At 37.6% G+C, this 22719-nt stretch overlaps 1 protein-coding gene across 2 annotated transcripts in view; it reads right to left on the reverse strand.

The window, feature by feature from the left end:
• Positions 1 to 6915: 6915 nt before the first annotated feature.
• The window catches only part of Wls (Wnt ligand secretion mediator), an 87495-nt gene continuing 71691 nt past the window's right edge, over positions 6916 to 22719 (reverse strand). For both annotated transcript variants that reach the window (XM_085677484.2, XM_048453492.3), the window contains 2 exons: positions 17106 to 17259; positions 6916 to 7867 (listed from right to left, as the gene is read on the reverse strand). In XM_085677484.2, the coding sequence (XP_085533610.1) occupies positions 7758 to 7867; positions 17106 to 17259 (264 nt within the window). In that variant the 3' untranslated portion in view covers positions 6916 to 7757. The remainder of the gene's footprint in view (positions 7868 to 17105; positions 17260 to 22719) is intronic.

The following is a 22719-nucleotide window of genomic DNA, read 5'->3' on the forward strand; positions in this document are numbered from 1 at the left end:
ACAGGGTCCTATGTATACACATTCCATTACACACTTAATGCCCAGTGTAGCCAACTCTTTACTTCATAGATGGGAGGTCCTGCAACCAAACTCAAGTCACATTCAAACAGTAACTGTTAAACAAAAAGAAACCATGAATTAGAACACAATGAAGGATCTATAGGAGGGATTAGAGGAAGGAAAAAGATAGTGGGAATAATGTATTTATAATCCTGAAAAATTCTATTAAAAAGTTGAAACAGGCTTTATGGCCATGTGCTCCAAAGACTAGGGATTATTATTAGAGCACACCAAGAACTACTCACATTATTTCTCTTGAAGTACACATCTTAAACCTGGAAAATAAATCATGGTAGGCAGGGACACACCATTTTATCCAGTTCTTCTATTTTACTTGAACTACTGTAACTACAGTAATTAGGTTTAGTGATAAGTTCAGTTCTTTATATAGATTCTTGAATGCATGGTCTGTGGACCAACAAAATGACCAGACAGGACATTTATGGAACATCTAAATTGATCACCTCACTACTCACTGCTAATGTCAACTACTGTCACAGCAGGAAAGTTTTTACCCTCTTTCTTGTCCATCCCTTTTTCTGATTTGACTATACTGATTTTACAGTTGGTCAGTGAACTCAATTCTTACACAGGTTTTTACTTCACTTGTAAATTCACAATAAAATCTGCAGAAATTGGAGATACTCATTCACTGATCTATTTCTCCTTCACACAGACCAGTCAAGGTCCAGCCTGATAGCGGTTGCAGGACTGTCTTTCCAGCACTGGGTAGCAGAGGCAGGATTAGGTGTTCACAGCATATCCGAGTTACATAGTATGAGGTAAGCCTGAGCTACAGGAGACATTAATCTAAACCAGTTGTTCTCAATCTTCCTATTTCTGTGACCCTTGAATACTCATGATGTAGTGACCCCTCACCTATAAAATTATTTATACTGCTACTTCATAACTATATTTTTGCTACTGTTATGAATTATAATATAAATATCTGTACTTTCTGATAATCTTAGGCCAGTCCTGTGATAGGTTCATTTGATCCCCCAAAAGGAGTCACGACCAACCAGGTTGAGAACCACTGCTCTAAACTGATAATTCAAAAACTGGGAAACATTGGAAAATAAAAACAAAGAGATTATAGCAGTGATGCCTTTGAAGAAAATGAAATCTAAAACCTAATAAACAATAACTGGCTTCTAAAAATGATAAAAATAATTGAACACTTAGTTATACTGACTTTGAAACAGGGTAGGCATTTCCCTGGTAGGGAGAATGCCATTAATAAGAGAGTGCATGACTTTGTCCCATGTAAAATGTTAGCTGCTGATTGCTCTAAGCTGACACATGGACTTACAGTCAATGGCTTGTGTCTCAAACATCTGAGCTGACTTAACTGTGTCAACCACATATCTGCATAGGAGAGTTCACTAATGGGAAAATGGATACTTATTAGTTCAAGTTCTCCTCCCTAAACTGTACAACTGGTGTCTGTCTTCATTCACATAGAAGGAATTAATGTATGATGGGAAAGTCATACACTGTGCCCCATCAGGTCCTTCTTTGTTATGGAAACCCCTGCAGCCTATGGCCTTAAACTTCATTCTGTGATCCAGTTATTTGTTTACCCCCTCCAGTGTACACTTTTTTGGTCAGAAGGGAGAAGCCATGCTCCACATGCAAATCCTTTTATTGTTATTGCAATAGATGCCCCACTATATGACTCAAACTGGTAATTTTAGAACTCTGTGGTGCAGCAAGGGTAATGCCCTGTGGAGCTATAGACAGGATACAAGTCCACCTCAATCAATATAGGAAACATTGACTCTAAATTGCTTTTCTAAAAGCTGAAAAAGGTAGCTGTTCTAGAATTATTATACTTTCATGGCACATGAGGTTGTGACCCCATAATGGCCCCCGAGCAGCAGGTCAGAGGCCTTTGATGGGGAAGTGGGCCTTTTGGTTGGTTGTAAATCATGGTTGTCTCATTTGTTATAGGAATGTACCTTTAATGGCTGATTAATCCTGGTAAACAAACATTTGCATTTCATTATACTAATCTCTAACCAACATGGTTTGCAGACTACTTATCTTTGGGGTATTTGGGATGCGGTCCTCCCTTACTTAAATTCTACTTTGTGTGACTTAAATGTCTCCTAAGTACTGGTAAATCCTTATGCCATTAATTCTATTATCAATTCTACTCTTCTACATTACAGTTTAGCAGCGGAGTGTTACTCTACACAGGAGAAACCTTTTACAAGCCCGACAAAATTAACTACAGATGGATCCTAAACCTAAATGTGAAAAGTGCAGAACTTTTGAAGATACTGGAAAGATCAATAGTCTCCGAGATTGGCATATTTGGTTGAAGGACCCCAACTCGTTTTAACCACAGTTATACCGTTTTGCAAAGGTTCACAAATAACAAGCTCAGGGCCTCCGGAATGCTGAACAAATAACAAACTCAGGGCCTCCGGAATGCTGAGCAAAGATACCTGAGGTTAGAGCAAGGACAGCCTTATCTGGCTGCAGGACAGGAGATTTATGGACTAAGTAGGAACAAAGACTTCAAGGGATGAAGAGAAGATTGCGAGGCCTGAGTCACGTATAAAGCGGGGCTCGTCACGAGTCAGGGGCTGTGTAATCAGACATCTGGTCGCCAGCCAGGAAAGGGGGGGCAGGATAGGAGGAACAGTAAACCGCTGAGTAGTCCCCTCAAAGTTATTTAGGTTAAGAATTTACCACCCTGCATCTTGCTTCTGTAAACCTCGCTTTTTGCTCTCCTATAAGAACCCCTCACCCCCAACCTGTGGGCGCGCAAGTCCTCCGAGAGACTTTGTCGCCCCAGGTACCTGCGTATCCAATAAACCTCTTGCAGTTTGCATCCGGCTGCGTGTTTTCGACTGATCTTTGGGCACGGGGTCTCTCCCAAAGGAAGACGCCCGCGGGAGTCTTTCATGGTGATATCTCTTCACATGCGACAGTGTAAGCACTACAGGCACCGCAACACCATTTGCGGCTCCCAAATGTGCAGACACAGCCCAGGCAATGAAGTTATTCAGAGTCTGCCAGCAAGGAGTTGCAAGAATCATTTAAGAATACCTAGGATGAGGAAGGATGAGGCAGGAATTCACTAAACTCTGTGTCTGTCTGCTGGCTCCCACCCAGCCAGGGGAGGACCCACCACACCAGCAGCGGACCTCAGCAGGCTGCTCCACCTAGTTTGGGGAGAGTGGCTTCTCACCCACCAAGCCCAGCCACTCCTCCACAAGTGTGGACAGCAGCCCCTCCAAGGCTGGCCACTCCTCCCCGCCTGGGGACATTGGACCCTTACTCACCTTGGACCACTGTTCCTCCTGTCTGTGGAGAGCAATCCCTCACTCACCATGGTGCAGCTGCTGAGCTGACACGCTCTCTTCCCACAAGGGAGACCAAGGCGCAGAGCATGAGAGAAACTATGATTTCCTCAGGAAAAGCTAAATCGGAAGCCTGGCCTCCAGAAGAACCCTCCCATTTGACTGGTGAATCTACTGGAGGCTCTGATTGGCTAGTGAGGTCTGACAGAACCAGGTAAGCAGAAGGTTTCCAGCACTGGCTGCTAATCATCATTCAACAGCAAATCTCTTGAGAATGTAAATCAGTTTTAAAAGGAAGTATTCAAATTCAGAAAGAGGCTAATCAATGTTACACAAGAGGAACATTGGGTAACTTAAGAACATTGAAAACAAAGTCCACAATGGTGTTGGAATGAATAAACACAGTTTTTGCCCTTCTGTGAAAAGTCCTGGGTTCTGAGAATGGGAAACAACCCTTTCCCCAAGGCCCTGTCCCGACATCCCAGCTCTTCCCAGCATATAACTGAGATTAGAGACAGAGCTCTGTTATTGCTCTATACATCAGGGCCTTAGAGAAACCTCCCAAAGTCTAGGTAGTTGCCAAACTCAGAGAGGCCTGGTCTCAAGTGTCTTCTAGAACTTCTGCACTTAGCATTTAACATTTATGTGTAAGGTCCATTTGAAGTTAGTTTGTGGAAGTTGTAAATGGCATCTCATGTACTCCACTACTCAGTTGCAATGTAGAAGAGTAGAATTGGTGATAAAGGCTGGTGCCGGCCAGGAACTGCTTGGGGGGGGCGGATGGGAGGTGGGAAGGCGCGCTGTGCGGTGCCCCACTGCCTAGCCTGGAGGGAACCGTCCTCAAACGGCTGCCACCTGTGGGGCTGCGCTGCCCAGCGTGCCCTGCCTGGCACAGTAGGCAGAAGAGTATGGATGACCTTTCAAACCAGAAACATGTTTGAAAAGGCATGGCATAATGAGAATTACAAAGTGTTCCAAGAACAGCCGGTGTACCTTAAAGAGAGTTTATGGGAAAGGAGAGAGTGGGGATGGGACTGAAAATACAGTGATGCCAGGGGATGGAGGCTCTTCTGTGCCCTGCCAGAAGCTGGAAACACTATCCTGAAAAGCAGGGCTTGAATGTCTGCAGAGGTGGAATGGCAATGGAGAGGTGTCACCGTGGTATTTTTGTAAAACAATAGGCAGAATTTCTGAAAGTAAGATGCCTGGGGCTGGGAGACCAACCTGGAGGCGATTTCATTCAATAACTAACTTTGGAGTAAGACACTTTCTATCTGTCTCCTTAAAACTGAGGTTTTCTTGGTGGCCCATCCAGGAAGGACTGCAAACAATCTATCTCCTTTTGACCTCAATTTTCTCCTTCACTGTCCACCTAGTATTCCTCTATTGTGTGCTCTGAAAGTATCTTTTCAATCTTTCAGACATAACTCATCAACTTATTTCAAGTTCCTAATTACTGATATTCTCTGGGTTTTGCTTCATTTTATCAATGTCTTTCCTTAATAAATGGCCTCAGATTTCAAAATTAGTGTCTTCTTTATGACTCCAATCAGAGGAATCATCTTCCTTCTTGCTGCTCAGAATGTCCATCAATGGACTCTGTTCTGCTTCTCTGCTCAGCATTCATACTTTTAACCTATCTCATTTTTTTTCTCCTATTGAATGTGCTTGAGTGTACATTACTGTAGCCTTATGTGATGCTGTGATGCTCTGCCCAGGCATACTTCTCATTCTTGATGACAATGGTGGCTAAATCTGCCATGGACACTCTGTTCATTGTTTCCTCTAAGAAGTGATAATTAAAACTCCATCTAGACAAACAATGAAATCTTCCTCATTCCTATTGTGCTAGACCTTTTATGATGGTTTGCCCAGCCCAAAATGTTGTCCTTCCTTTATGAAACTAATCACAAGGTCATGCTGTTTGACCTGACTCCCTGAATAATTTGAATGGTACTAGGATATATTGCCTATGGTTTTAATGACAGAGACTAAGTTCCAGGATTTGTAAATGAAACTACTCTAGGGTAAAACATCAGTTCCTAAAGCAGAGCTTCATTAGAGCTCTCCACAAGTCAATTATTTTTGGGGTAATACAACTTTTCCTGGGAACCATTAACTATTCTAGGAATGTCCTATTCAAAGTAAATTTGGCTTCTACTATTCATAGACATACTGATATCTCTATCAGCAATCTCTATTTGTGAAAGAGAAACTGCTAGTCCCCTGTTTAATAAGGGCCTGAAATTTGACACTGCTCTATGCTTCTTTATGAAGTTCACATTCAGAACCCTCAAACTATGTCTGCTTTGTTTCTCCAAAATAATCCTCACTTCTCCACATTCTCTAATGCTGCCTGACTAGCCTGTGACCTAATTTATGGGTTCATCAAGAGGTTTCAGAGGTGATTCTAACCACCTTATTTCTCTGCATAAAACTTGCAGTTGTCTAATAACTCTTACTATGACATTGAAAATCATTTGTATTCTGGCTTCAAGGGCACAGGACTCATCTTTTGTCTTTCTAAATACTATCTAGGCTTGACACTCAAACTTACCCAAATCTTCTCCATATTACATTGCTTCTATGACTTTTCTAATATTATACCCTCTATCATTTGGTCCTGGGTAAAGTAATACTTCTTTAATTCTTTCTCAGGCTCTTATCCCATGCCAAAGACTAGAGACACCTCATTCCATCTTCAAGAAGGGGAGGTCACTATAGTGCTTGAAGTTTATCTTCCATACTATAAACATAGAACAAGGTATACTTGATTCTTTATACTTGGGTGTCAAATTAGTAAGTAAATGCTGTATACAATGGACCACACATTTATTCAACATTTACCAGGTTAGCAAAAGGCATAAAAACAACAGTAAAAACCTAAGTGTTTTTTTCTGTCACTGTTTATCATTGTTCTAGCCAAAGTTAGGAAAATCTTAGGGTGGGATTTGTGAGGTAGGTGAATTTAAAAGGAATATATCACAAACTTCATTTCAGTCAGCATTATCTAAAAATGACACTCATGGAATTATTGTTAGATTGCAAAGGGAATCTATTTATGTGAATGTATAACTGATGAAGCATTTCCATGTACATTATTTTTCACTGTGACTTGGCACACAACGACACTTTATGAATGCTAGGTGAGAAAATAGCCATGTCAGATATCTTGAGCAAGGTCACGTGACTAGTGTATGAGAGACCTTTGATAGAAAACCACCTTCTAAATTCAGGATCTAGTGTTCTATCTGCTATGCCATGTAGCTTCTTTATCATTAAAAAAAAGCACAAACAAACAAAACCAATATCAGGTTAGTAGTGGATTACAAAAATAAGATCTGTGTGCACAGTCTAAAGCATCTGATACTCCACATATTCTTTACTATGATTGCCTAGAAAGTCTTAATACCTGCTACAGAAGGTATTGACTCACCTCCAGGAATAGATAGTCAGAATATTTCTGCCAGCAGCAAGCTACTCTATGATCCAGGCAAATTTAAATCTGCATGCCTGAACGTTGTTGTGGCAACAAGGAGAGCATATTTACATTCGTTTTATTCAAATGATTGGATTTACAGTTTTGGAGGTTGTTTGAAACATTTTATCAATAGAAAACACAATTTAAGCAAGTAGTTAAAAAAAACACTTTTATGACCCAAGAGTTGTTTAATAACAGAAATCCTACTTGGGTAGTTTAGCAAATATTTCTCAAAATCCACATCTAACAAAGAGACATATTTGTACCAGATACACAGATTTGGTTTCAAAGCTGAAATCCCTCCAGAATGATAGAACTTCTCATGAAATTTGATTATTTTGTAGTAAGACACTAAAAATAAAACCAAAAAAAATTGGAAGATTTGTAATGACAACTTAAATAATAACTCAGTTGGATACTTGGTGATATAAATAAAATAAAAAGAAATGTCCATGGAGGAGGGTGAAAAGACTAACACATAAGCAAATGTTGTACTACAAACAATGTTTAAACATATTCCAGAATCAAAAACAGGAAATAAAAAGTCATAATCTACTCAAATAGATCCCATTGGCCCAAACCATCCCAAAGAATATACCCTTCCATATGAGTGTTACTAACCCACCTGCTACAGATGTTGTTATGTCACTAATTAACAATGACCACAAAAAATGTGTCATACCAGTTTTTGTTATCACAGATGGCATATTTGTAGCAGAAGTTTTGCAAAAGTCACTGTCCGAAGTTATTTGCCAAATGTCCACTCACTGGTCTAAGAAACCATACCTAAGAAGCACTAGGCATCCACTTTACACTAAACTCTGCATATATAGTAGGCACTCCACTCTAGGGAAGAGGCTGGATAGAGGAACAATTCCAGCCCAGTGCAGCACCATAGCGTCCTATTCCTGTGCTTCTTTACGGGTCAACTTGTAGATCTCAGTCGGTCCATCCACGTGGGTGATTGTGGTGGTGAGCTGCAGTTCTTCTCCATTGTGGACACCCAGGTCACCTGAAAGAAAGTATTTGGTGTTATACTTATCCAAGGATGAAAGAGAGGCACTTCACATTCTACCCTGATAGGATCTCTCAACATTTTTGCTTAGAATTTATTAATTTTTTTAATGTCACATTTTGTCCTCAGAAAGGTCATTAATGATATATGAGTTAAACCACTGCTGATATCATTTATTATCAGCATTTAATGAAAGCTTACCTTGTACTTAATGGTGTTATGAATATGTATTATTCAATCTTATTTAATACTCATAATAGCAGGCTAAGGTTCAGTCAATTATGATCATGTCAGCTAAATAGGCGGGGAACCTGGGAAGAGAAGCAAGGGAACCAAGTCCCACCCCCTGGAGGGACAGATACATAAAAGCATAGCAGTGAGTCCTGATAAGGTGCTCCTGACTCTGAGGTCAATGCAGTGGGCTAAGTCAGTAAAACGTACCTCACAGCAGATATGCAAAGTTGAGGAGGCACAAATCAGCTATTGATGATAGCATATACAATGACTATGTCTCCTACTGATGTGGGATGCCCTCCTGTATGCTGTGAATACATTTTATTACCATTGGTTAGTAACGAAGCTGATTTGACTAATAGCCAGGCAGAATAGAGGCAGGTGGAAAATACAAACAAAGATTTGGATTTGGAAAAGGAAGGCAGAGTCTGAGAAATGCCAGCAGGTGCCAGAGAAGCAAGATTTGAAGTAACAAGCCATGAGCCTTGTAGTAAAATATAAAATAATAAAAATAGGATAATTTAAGTTGTAAGAGTTAGTTAATAATAAGAATGAGATAATAGGCCAAACAGTTTGTAACTAATAGTAAGCCTCAGAATGATTATGCATGAAATGGTGATTGGGAAAGAAACCTACAGTTACATCCTACAAACAAGAACAGCCTACCCTAGTCAGGTACTAGGCTAAGCTAAAATATATCAACAGCAATTATGTACTTTCTTCTTCAGAAACAAAGAACCAAATATGTGTGCCAAATTTTCTCATGCCCCTCAGGACTGTGTAGATACCAAGACAAAAATGAAATAGCATGGCCTTCCTTAATTAGTAAAAAAAGTAATGCTAAACACTTAAGAGTCTGCTAGCCAATATTCAATTATATGAATAAAGTAGCAAAGTAGTGAGAAGGGAGTAGAATACACCCAGAATCAATGGTCAGTTTTACTCTGAGAGGTACATACATTTGTAGATAAGAGAAAAGGAAAACAGAACATGAAATGTGGGCATGTATGCAGGAGCATGCACATGATTTTCATATTATATAACTATAGTATTTTTTTCTGAAACTTAGCATTTTCTTAATTTCAGAATATAATTAAACTCAGACTTAGGGTTGGGACAGAGAGTTAGTTACCTGACAATCTCTTAGACACTATCCAGAACATTAAGAGACCTATGAAAGTCCTTTGGATACTATCCTAGGGAGAGATCAACCAAGAGCTCCTTAGATACTGTCCTGGGATTGAAAGTCTTAGAATCCCACATGTCATCCACCTTAGGAACTAGATTGTTTAGATGATATGTTTGTTCAAGGATACCATGTGGTATTTGCTTTTCATTATAGCTTCATTTTCAGTATGGTATACTATAATCTATTGCATCATCAAATACAAGCTCTCAAGACTTAGGCAAAGAACAATCTAAATAAATAAGCCTCTAGCACTTTCATTAAATTCTACTTCTGGGCAGGAGAAAAAAATGCATAACAAAGCTTGAGAGAAGTTGCCAAATCTACATCAAGTAAAGAACAACCACTACTTTTTATAAAAAGCACATTCTTTCTAGTCATGAACTTCACCTACCTCAACTCAAATAGCCCTCTTTTGCTTTCACGTCACATGTATGTCATCATTCTCACATCATTCTCATGTGCATGCACGTGCACACGCACACACACACACACACACAAGCATGCATTCTAGCCCATGACTCAGTTGTTCAGGGAAAGCAGAAACCTCACACTTCTATTCAAAGAGCAATTTATGGATTTGTATGTTTAGGCTGAGCCATCATATCAAAGCCAGTTTCTGATGACGTATGTGTTCCATTGACCAGAATTTCAAAGACAATTCTGACCATTAAAAGAATACTGTTTACCTAATGGATTCCTTTCTCCTAGAAAATGTGTATGATGTTGAAGGTTTCATAAAGAAATAGCCAAAATACTTTCACTTAAAAATAAAAAGTTAAAACAAATAAGCAAAAAATTAAAAATAGGCATTTATGTTATAGTACGTATCAATGCCTGACAACTTTCCCTGCCCCTTCTTTTTCTCTTCTTTCCTTTCTTTTTTGGAGACAGGATTTAACTATTTAGTCAAGGCTGGGCTCAAACTCAAGATTCTACTGCTCATGCCTCTGAATTACAGTGATTACAGGTATGCACTAGTACTCCTGGTTCTGACACAAGTTTAGGTGTTATACAAACCGTCATGCAGAAATCCACAAAGCATTCTGCTAACAGTCACATCATTTCCATTCTGATGATGAAAAAGCAAAGGGTTAGTAACCTGCCCAAACTGACTCATAGTAATATTAGATTCAGATACAAACTATAGCAATATGAACCAGGTTCTATGCTCTTGACCTTCAGGTTCTATCATCTCTTCTTCAATTTTACAGTTTCCAAATGACAAGACCACCAGTGAAGTACGAAGTTTAAAGTGCAATGTGTTATGAATATATAGTTAAAATGTTCATACTTATAGATAATAAATATAAAATCAAATAATATGGAGGGAATTTTAGAATAATAATTTTGTTTTAATATTCAATATGTTTTTAGCATATAAATCTGAGAAGCAACAAGGAAGCTGTGGTCTATATGTATTTGCAATATGCACTGTTGGAAGCTTAGCATGCCCTGTATTTTCTTGTAAGAGGGGAGGATAATGAAGCACTATTTGTAAAACTAATGTGCTAGATGAAGATTCACAGTGAAAATCTGTACAGCAAAATCTATGATTCTTGCATCTTGCAGAGCAATTTTTCCCATTAGGGTACAGCATTGGGAATATGCCAGTAGCAGAGGGGGAGTAAGGATTCCTTTATTTGGCTCCAAACTCCATTAACCCCTATTTCTGCCAAAGTCTTTCTCCATCTGTTAGTCTATCTCTGTCTTAGCTTCTGGGTTCTCAAAGTCTTTTACCACACAATACAAAAAGGAACCCTCTAAAAACACTATTGGAGGCAGATGGAGAATTAAGGGAAAATGCTGTGGCCATTCTGAGTGTTTTCAGATTCTTTGTGAGAACAAAGGTCTTCTAACATTGAAAAGGATCCTATAATTATATCCTTATAATCATCAAGGTCAACTAACACATCGTTGCTCAAGATTACTACTAGAGAGTTCCAATACTGTGAACTCATATTTGTTTCTCAAGGTCAAATATTGTCTATGCTGGAGTCAAGATCCTGAGCCATCTGTGACTGTCTTCAAACCTTGTAATTTCTCCACATAGTCATAACTGACTCCATCATTTCCTGTGAAATTTTCCTGGGTCCCATATAACTCTTTTTACTGTTCACCTTCAAAGAAAAATTTAAGTGATTATTCCTTAGAAGAAAATTTCCAGTTCACAGCAGAATAGAAAAAAACAAGAATGCAATATTTGTAGTTCTAAATTGATTCAATATAAAATATTACTGTTAACATTATGTTTTTCTTACATTTTTAATAGGATGTTAAAATAGGATGTTTTTAATAGGTGTTAATAGGATGATGGTGGTAAGATAATACTTAAAAATACAATAATGAATATGGGGTTTTTTCTATTTTTTCTTTTGTAAATAAATCAAATACCTAGAACATCTTCTAGGTAGTACATGCTCATCAATTACTCATCAATATTTGCCTACCCCAACTCCTTTTTACCTCAGCCCCGCTAGCATGAGCTTAGCATCCCACACTGTCACTTTTTCCTGGATTTTAGGGACAAATCCTCCACTGGAGAGAACAGGTGTACCTCAGGATAAGAATCACTCCAGAGTGAAGATAGCTTTGGTGGGACAGGGTTCAAAGAGCCTAGGTCTATTTGTTATGCCATCTTAACACTGAAAACACCCCAGAAAAGGGAAAAAGGACTGTGGAAATTATATGTCAGTCAGACACTGAGGAAATTTCAAAATACAATATATCTTCCTGACTTCATTTGTATTTTTTTCTGGAATATTACAAATTAGGCCTTTCAAAAAAGTTTTGGGAGTCTTGCCTAAAGTTCCAGAATTCATAGGACCTACCATGTTGTATGATGGAAGATAAAGGGTTAAAAGGGAACTATAAAAGAAGAAAGGTGATCAGGAAGTCCAATGTAGAGAGACCATTCTAATACTGAGTGAGGTCATGATGCCACACAGAAGAGTACAGGGTACAAGTTGCTAGGGCTTGAGAGGTACTGTGAAATTAAAATATGCAGAGATCTATTCAAGTGTATGGCTTCTGTGTTTATGATTAACATAAAGTCCCCCCAAAGTTTGTAAAAAGTGCTTAAGACTGCTTTTAATGTGCTGTTTGGGGGCATTATGCTACTTTACTACAAGGAAACATTAAGATATTTAGCATCTTTAAAATCTGGTCACAAAATGTTAGTGGACTTTCACAGTCAAAGTAATAATGCAAGGGTATATATGTTCCAAACATACATTTAGAAAAAAATGAGGATATGTCCCAATATTGTGAACTAGGATTTGAGCCTTCTTCAATCTGTCTTCCACAAAAAGTTTTTGGTGAGGACATTATTGTAACATTTCTCAATTGTGAGATTTTAAACTACTATACAGGGTAAGAAACTAGTCATTGCTTTGAAAGTCACATACTTAGTAGTGTTGTGGATAGACACATTCTTATCTGTAACAGACATTACCCCATAATGACAAGAGGTACCCTTCTGTTCTCCTTGCTAGCATAAGAAAGAAACACAGAATCTGATAGTGTGGAACTTGAAGAGCTTGTTTACAATAGATAAAAGCAGTTCAGAGGATAACAGATTGTCCAACAAAAACCAGAAGGGTTCATGTAGTCAATGCTCATTAAGAGAAGTTGTTAGCATATTTATAACAACACTTAGAGAACATAACAATTGTTTTATGTGCTATTTCCTTGGAAGAGAAAAACTCTCAAATTTAAGTCAAGGCAAGGCCATGTAGTTTCTATTAAAGTAACACAGGAGGATCATAAAATAAAATTGATAGTCTTGCCTATAATCCAGAGCACCACTGTGCTGACAGTATGGGGACTGGTTGTTTAAGAAGCTGCATGTCCCACTTTGCTACATACTGTAACACATGAACAATCAGTGGAAGAGAGGCTGACAAATGCCTAGGTCCCAAGCCCTATAGAAAGGCAGGAAGAAGGCAACCCATGGCCAGAGATAGACTAAAAACTGGGAATGACAAGATCTCTTGGTTCCAAAAATGTCAAGAAATAAGATGAAAGATTAAAATAAATAAGAAGCCCCAAAGAACTGGGAGCAACCTCCCCACACCCACAATCATTTCCACCACATCTGTGACCAGCAGAACCTTGATCCTGATTGCTTCTGAAGAAGTGAATATCTGGATTCCTGTCTGGAAGACCTAGTTATCCAGGGCCTAGGGTCTGGAGGCACATCTCTTTCTTCACTCCCAAACACCAAACCTCAGAGACCCCAGAGCAGCCTCCCCACACCTGCAACCATCCTCCACTGTACCTAAGACCACCTGAACCTTGGCCCAGACTGCACCTGGAGGAGAGACCCCCAGAGCTGCATCAGCAATTACCAAAAGTATGGTAGTGCCAGCACCAGGAAGAAGAGCGATCACCTAAATCACAGGCATAACCTGTACCAATTGGAGGAAGACAGATCCCCTGAAACACAGGCCCTACCTGTACCCATTGGAAGAAGAGATGGGTAGGTACCAATGCAAGAACACATCCAACAACCTAAAAAGCAATATGGCAACACATGAACCTAGTGGTCCTAAAAAAGGAAGATCTGAACATCATAACCCAGAAGAAGCAGAATAAAATGTCCTTAAATATAACTTAATGAAGATTATAGAGACCTTTAAACAGAAAAACAATAAGTTCCCTTAAAGAAAAGGGGGAAAAGACAAACAAAAAAAATGGAAGAAAGCAATAAATCTCTTAAGGGAAGTGAAGGAAAAAAATTAAACAGGCGAAGCAAACAGTTCAAACTTAAAAATTGAAATAGAGACAATAAAGGAAACACAAACCAAAGTAATTTTTGAAATGAAAAATCTGGGTAAACGAACAGGAACTACAGATACAAGCATAATTAACAGATTATAAGAGATGGGAGAGAATCTCAGGAGTTGAATGTACTCTAGAGGAAATAGATTCATCAGTCAAAGAAAATGTTACATCCAACAAATCCTTACACAAAACATTCAGGAAATCTGGGACACCATGAAAATATCAAACCTAAGAATAATAGGGATAGAAGAAAGAGAAGAACTCCAGCTCAAAGGCACAGAAACTATTTTCCACAAAATCATAGAAGAAAACTTGCCTAACCTAAAGAAGGCTATGCCTATGAAGATATAAGAAGCTTACAGAATACCAATTAGGCTGGACTTAAAAGTCCCCTTACCATATAAAAATCAAAATACAAAACATACAAACTAAAGAAAGAATAAGAGCCATAAAAGAAAAAGGCCAAGTAACATACAAAGGCAGACCTAAAAGAATTATACCTGACTTCTCAATGGTATCTCTGAAAGCCAGATTGTTACAGACACTAAGAGATCACAGTTGTAAGGTCAAACTATTATACTCAATAAAGCTTTCAATAATAACAGACAGAGAAAACAAGAAATTCCAAGAGAAAACCAGATTTAAACAATATCTATCAACAAATTTATCTTTACAGACAGTACTAGAAGGAAAACTCCAACAAGAGGAAGTTAGCTGCACCCATGAAAACACAACTAATAGAAAACCTCATACTTCACACCAGCAAAACCCAAAGAAGGGAAAAACATAAACACTACCACCAAAGTATAAAAGGAATTGACAATCAATGATCATTAATCTCATACTACCAATGGACTCAATTCACATATAAAAAGACACAGGAAAACAGAATGGATATGAAAACAGGATCCATCACTCTGCTGCATACAAGAAACACACCTCAACCTCAAAGGCAGACATTTCTTTGGAGTAAAGGGTTGGGAAAAGATTTTCCAATCAAATGGCCCTAAGAAACAAGTGGGTATAGCTATCCTAAAATCTAATCAGATAGACTTCAAACTAAAATCAATCAAAAGAGATAGAGAAGGACACTTTATACCAAATCGAAGAAAGACCCAGATATTGATCAACACACCTTCAAACACCTGATTTTTGACAAAGAAGCAAAAAATATCAAATGGAAAAAAGAAAGCATATTTAACAAATGATACTGGAATAATTGAATACTAACATGTAGAAGAATGAAAATAGATCCATATCTATAACCATGCAAACAATTTATAGTATGTATGTGTTTATATTTGTTTGTGGATATGAATAAGGTGCATGGACAAATGTCTGTGTGCATTTGAAAATCATATAGTTGTCAGGTATCTTCTTAAATAGATTTTCACCTTATTTTTTGAGAGAGGATTTTTCAATGTACTTGCAACTCACTGTTTTTGTCAGCCTGAGTGGTCAGCAAGTCCCAAGTACATGCTTGTCTTTATCTTCTCCCCAACTTTCCTTACCCCATTGTCTAGGTTACAAATAATGTACTACCATGACTAGTTTCACAAGCATGTTGATGATCCACAATCAAGTCAGGTCCCTATGCTTATATGTCAAGTTCTTCAGCATTTGAGTCATTTCCCTGGTCACAATAAATGTAAAGTTATAAAAGGTATGAAAGTAACTTGCAGTGAAAATTTTATTGATGCTTATCAATCTGGTTCAACTTGCCTGACTACTAAAAACATGCCACCAGCCCACAGAAATATTGGACCATTTAGCATAATTTTGTGTTCTAATGTGGGTGATCAGATATAGTTTTCTAAGAGGAGACAATACATAGACTGCACCCCAAAGAGGATAGGGTTTCAACAGGCTCTGATGAAGGAAGGTAGAACCCACTCTTTCACCACACACACATACTGAGTACTGAAAAGTGAGGCCAACTCTTAATGCAAAGAGATGGCTGGGAGTTCATCTCTGTATCAAGGCATTTAGAGTACTAATTTTAGAAAAATGTCATGTTTTATGTTACCCTAATAATGAGGATGAAGTTAAGGTAAAGCAGGTGTGAAAAAGAGAAAAAAAGAGTACAACTGGAGGTATAACAAAAGAAGAACTATTAAACTAGCTATTCATTATCTATCTGTTACATATGGCCAGCATTGGGAAGGGACAATCATTTCCTTTTATGATGGCTAGTGCAGAGACACAACAACTTCTCCATTTCTTTTTCTCTGACATTACCAGATAGGAGAAATACAATTAGATTTGGATGCCTTGGGTTTCTGTGATTACAAGGTAGGAAAAGGTAGCATTCTCAGCACTAGAAAACAGAAATTTGAAAACAGAAAAGAAATTGGTTTGAGAAAAAATTTCTTGAAAACATGGCAATATAAATCAATGGGAGAATACTTGCTAAGCATATATGAGATCCTGGATTGATCCTCTCTCTCTCTCTCTCTCTCTCTCTCTCTCTCTCTCTCTCTCTCACACACACACACACACACACACACACACACACACACACAGAGAGAGAGAGAGAGAGAGAGAGAGAGAGAGAGAGAGAGAGAGAGAATGAGAGAGAGTTAAAACCACATGTAGAGAATCAGGGAAAAGAAATCAAATTCCAAGTACCTTTACCTAATACCTCAATATTTGACCTCCATGATTGGAGAAATACATGTGACACACTTTTCAAGAGTCCATTTTACTCAAGGAAAAGTGAGAAAAAAAATTTGATTATTTATTATTGTAACTGGAATATATTTTATAAATATCTTCAATATATTTTGTGTGAAACATTCTTAACATATTTTGGAGAATAAAAAATGGCTATTTCAAGAGCTATCTACCTTGTGTTAAATTTCTGTTTTATGTTTCTTGAATCCTGAGTGCTCACTTACTCTATGCCTATATTAGAAAGACATCTGGAGGAAAGTTTAATTGATGAACATAGTGTTTTAGCTATCTAAATCTTGAAGATACAAAGGTCTATTCTATCCTGAATAAATTTGTAATAAAAAGACAGAGACTCACCATTAGACTGGTCTTCCCCATAGTTTTTATGGGATGGCGCATACAAAAACATCAAAGCAAAGACATACAGGTTCCACATTCCATAGATACCAGTGAAGAAAGCACTGTTCACTTGAACTGTGACACCACCCCATTTCCAATGTCCTTCCGTCACCTATAGATAAAAAGAAAGGCATTCAAGTGAAACAGAGAAGCATAATACCAAAATAGAAATCCATCACCATGAAAGTCAGAGCTCTTCTTCAAATGGAAATGTTAAAGGTTTCACATTTTATAAGAGTCCACATTTTAATGTGAACAAAATCTATGTAAATTAAGGTCTCCTGACTAGTGTCAGGTGAAAATTCAGTGACTCTTATTTTGAATATACATTGGTATAACTTTGAGAATGTTTCTTCTTAGAAATGGAAGTACACTTATTCTTCATTTAAGGGATTGTGTTTGACTCCATCTACAACTACAATTTCTTCACTGCCATCTCCCTATATAAACAAAAGCTTCCTGAGGCAGAAACCATTTCTAACTTACTTGCTACAGTTGCAACATCTTTGGTGCTTGATGTACCATGTGTGTACAGTAAATAAAAGTACACATTTACTCAGTAAGGAAAGAGTAAAGTTTTTGGAATTCAGTTTCCTTAAAACTTGAAGGCTATAGATGAGAACTGAATATATATGTAATTTCTAGTAATTAAATGGCAGATACTAACAATGTATTGTATTTATTTATAAAATGTCATTCTAGGGAAACTATTCTTAAAGGTAATTAGGAAGCTTCCATACGCTTTGTGATTTTGTAAGACATGTTCAGAAACTGCTTCAGTTTGAGATGACTTGGTAACTGTTTTCAGAGTGCTTTGAAGATATGTGGTTTGCATTAACTACTACAGAGCTGTTGAACTGAATGACTCATAATTTGTACAAGCACTGAGCTCACTTAAATGATTTCAAACACTCTGGCTTGCTATAGGATATTTTAAATGTGGATAAGAGAAAGTAATGTGTACATGCTTTTTTGACAGCTTAATGAGTCTGGGTTATATAAACCTTATCTATGAGCCACTTCTAAATTAAAGATGGCAAGCTGGGTTGGAACATTAATGACTTTAACAAAAAGTTTGAGCTTGGCTCCTGTTTATGATATAGTGGGTCTGTGATCATTCAGGCCTTTCTTTGTATTTCCCATGACCTATTGGGGCCCTAAGCCTTGTAAGATGTTAACTATATATTTTTTTGTTTTGAAAAACTTGGAGAGTCTGGAAACCAGGAAATCCAGTTATAGACTTACCAATGTTATTCTATCTTTTTGTGACTCATACAACAAAACCACCATAAACTCTTACTCATTTTGTAAAATAACTCATTTTATGAAATGTCCAGGTGATGGTTTTGACAAAGAGTTTAAAACCATTACTTATTTTAGATCATGTGTCAGCATTCAAGCTATTTATGATTTTTTAGCAATGTTTCCAAATGCCAGCATAACATTAAAATAAAAATTGTGCCCACTTTATAATAATTATACCCTGTGGAACAGACTTATGTTCAATGAATATGATGGTAGGAAAAGAGCTTTAAGAGAGTTCCAGAAATTTGTGCTTCTGGACTAGTCCAGGTAACAGGAAAGGCTGGGCTCATTAAAATATAGGCAAGACAGGACAAAGTAGCTTTGGGGTAATGGGCCTTCAACTAAGGAAAGGGCATGTAAGAGGTTACATTTTGGGACATAAACTAAGAAAATTCAGAATTGACATTTTAAATTTTAACTTATTATAACTGGTATTTTTTCAATTCTTCTGAAGAGTTACATTGGAATTTTTAAAGAATTTAATTATTGTGATTATAATATACTACTTAAATAATTTCAACCTTCTCTTTTCCTTCTTCTATACTATACCATGTACAGTCCCACACCCAATGTCTTTCAAATTCACAGCCTCTTTTTCATTTAAATGTTAGTGTGTGTGTGTGTGTGTGTGTGTAATTAAATGTGTAAACACATTTACTTGGTCTTAATTCATATTACTTGTATGTATATGTTTTCTGGGCTGACCATTTGGTATTAGGTAACCAATTTATTTGCCCTTCTAGGGATTACACTATTTCTTCTGCTTTTTGCATTTCCTAGTTGCCTGTAGTTCTTTGTCTAAAATTGAGGCTTCTTGAGCTTTTCTCCTTCTATAGAACTCATATTTCGATTAATTCTTGACAGAGTTTGCATGATTGAATTGTCTAAGGAAATACCTGCAAGCCTGGTACTCACACAGTACTCAACTGATAATCATTGATACAGAAATGCTACAAGAATGTCTCTGGAAACATAGAGATGCAGAAAGTACAGCTAGGACTGAACACAGGAGTTCAGCAGGGTAGTCTATGAATCACTATCGACTGAGGATGAATTTTAATGGATGTTGGTCCTGCTCATAATGGAGGAGACTAATGAGTTAGGCATGGCATAGGCTCCAAATAATTATCTGGGATGGACCTTGAATCTTAACAATTTGTTTAGAAGAATGTTTTCAGTATGGTAATAACCCATGAATAAAGTGGGCACAGAAGTTACATTGTTTATATTGATGTGGTCATATAACACTTTGCACATTCAAATATCAGCATCCTGCAAAGTTTTCAAGTGAGTAAACAGCTATGAAAATATTTTACTGTAACACAGGAAAAAGAAATATATTCATTTTTCCTTTGAAGACCTTTTCATGATTGCCTCTTACGATTATTTCAGGGAACATGGGGCATTTTTATTTACAACAGTTATGCTCACTTGATGAGTTCCCTGCATTGCTCACTGGCCACTGGCCTGTTTCACATGAACTAACATTGACTGATTTTTTTTTCTAATTGAAGCAGACTCTCCTAGTCACTGTGTTTTCCATCCTAGTGGATTAGTTTTCTCCAGGCTCTCACATTCATCCTCTGTCTTCAGGCATAGGAATATCTCTTATACAGTCTCTTTTTGTATCCCATGTTATTGAAAATAAAAACAAAGCATGTATCTATTAAATTTTAAAAAAGGAGAAGAAGACTAAAAACAGGCTCTGAGTGGTGAGACTATTGGATTTCAAGATAATACGTGGGCTCTGGAGGTCGGGCTTGTTAGTTTGTGTGGGGGAGAGAAAATTCTTAACTGGTATTCAGAAGTGGGGGATAAGGCCTTTTAGTGGGTAAACAGGGAATACTATCAGCTGATAATTATAACCTGGGCTTTGAAGAAAAAGAGTTTCTCAAAGTGAAACATCTTTTTCTATAGAAGAGGCTGATGATGTCCAGATGAGGGAAGCTCCAGAGAGATCAATACCATTAGCTGGTGAGATTAAAGGTTGCAGAAAATACATCACTATGTAAGGAGTTGGGGAAGATACCAGATGTGATAGAAATCCTAGGCCAGAAGTTGTAGGGGACCCTATCATGAACAGTACTATTTGATGATTAAGAGCAAGGAAAGAGTAGTGAGGGAGGGTAATAAGGAAAAAGAGGGTGAACAGGGAGAGGTAGAAGAGTGATGAATGAAGGGACGGAGGATGTATCTTAAAAGTAAAGAAAATATTACAGTCTATAATAAATCACAATAATTTTATGTAAAGTGAGAAAAAAATCAATACATGGTAAGTATTCATTACATCTTGTACTTTGTGGATCAGGATGTAAGCTCTCAGCTCCTGCTCCAGTGCCAAGCCTTTCTGCTTGCTGTCATGCTCCCTTCCAGGATGGCCATGGACTCACCTTCTGAAACTGTCAACCCTAATAAGTTGTTTAATTTAAAAATAAGTATTTTTAAATAAGTTGTTTTATTTAAAAGTTGCCTTGATCACAGCAACATAAATTAACTAAGACAGGAGACAGTATTTCCATACCTTGCCTGAGATTGCTCAACTAGAAAGTCATAGTCATTGGTCCAAATACAGAAAGTCTTCTTAGTGACTATACAACACAAGGGGCAGGACATTATCTTAAGCAGGGTTGATCTCTAAAAGCAGCAGATCAAACAACTACCTTGGAAGCTCACTTCATTGACCATTGTTCAAAGAACATATATACACAAGCCTATACATTCAAATCTGGGGGTGGGGTGTATGAAGAAACTGTAAATGCCATGTATATCATAAACATGGTAATGTATAACTTATAGTAGACAGAATATGTAATTTTTTTCAGAAAAATCTTATAAATGAGATGCTTCAATAATTAAGAATACATAGGAGCTGAGTCTTTCTAAGAAAACAATGGCTTAGTGCACTCTTTTATTTGTTCTGTGGTATTCATGTTGCTAGGAATTTACTTACTTAAGAACCCATAGATTGAACTTATATCTGTAAATGCTTATTTCCTGGTAGGCTTATTTCCTTATTTTACATGACAATAGATTCCTTCTGTATAGAGACCCATTTATACCCCTGCAGTCAAGTGAGGACAAATCTCGTTATACCCAGTAGTTTTGACAACCACCATTCCACTAACAACAAGATTTCCAAACTCCCAACACAGGCTCTCTTACAAGAAACATTTCCTTACAGCTGTCTAAGCCATAAACTGAAGTGATCACACACCAAAAAAAGAACTGGGGATCTGGGTCTCTGGGAGTTTATTGCATATATCTTTGCCTGAATCAGGTCTCTGGGTGTTCCTTCAGTGAAAGTCGGTGACCTTCTGTGCACTGTACTTCTTTTCTGTCCCTTGCTAACACCACCTCTAAACTAAACACCTCTCTCTTCTAGAAGGAACAGGACTGAAAGACCAAACTGTGGTATAATATTTCTTCATTGCTGTGACTCAGATCATTAAAATAGCAGGCATTAAAGACTGACCCTCAGTCCCTGTTACAAAGCCTCAGGGTCACCACATTCTAACAGCTTCCTATGTGCCTTTCATTCCTGGTCTCAGAGTTTCAAAATCCTAGCAAGATTCCCCACATATATTTCATAGGGATTAAATGGAAGATCTTCCAACAAATATAATGGAAGTTTTAAAAACATCCCTTTTACCTAATGCTGAGGTCCATTTCAAAAGTTACCCAATGGATTTTCTTTCCGGTAAGCTCATTGTTGTGACATTAGAAAATAAATCCTCTGATGACTATATTATCAATACCAAGAAAACAGAGTTATGAAGGAAAATGCCTTAAGTATCTGGAAATAAACCTTTAAAAAATAAAAAAGAGAAAAAAAGAAGCAGGAGGAATGTATGTTGCTGATGGAATTCAAAGACATCACACCTCTTTAGAGTTGAATCCACCCCTCTGACTACTGCAACTAATATAAAAAGCTCGCTGGAGCCCAATAATGTGATAATGAAAAACTAATCATTATTTGCAAAGAAAATCTTCAAATTCTCTCATAAGATATCTTCTACTACTTTAAAACGTGCAACACCAAACACGTATAAAATTAAATTCAGGCAAAGAACAGCCATCTTGAGGATTAATTTCTCTAGAATTCAAATGGGAGGAGTTCTGCAGTTAAGTCATTGAGGAGGGCTGTGGTCCCAAAGTGGGCATGAGAGGACTGCAGCTTTGCAAAATGGCAGAATAGGTCTCAGGAATGGGAGTACTCTTCCCTTTCACGTTCCTGAGAACAAGGTACATATTACTGGAGACTCCACTA

Source organism: Myodes glareolus, chromosome 17 (genome assembly GCF_982192425.1).
Source record: "Myodes glareolus chromosome 17, mMyoGla1.1, whole genome shotgun sequence".
NCBI lineage: Eukaryota > Metazoa > Chordata > Mammalia > Rodentia > Cricetidae > Myodes > Myodes glareolus.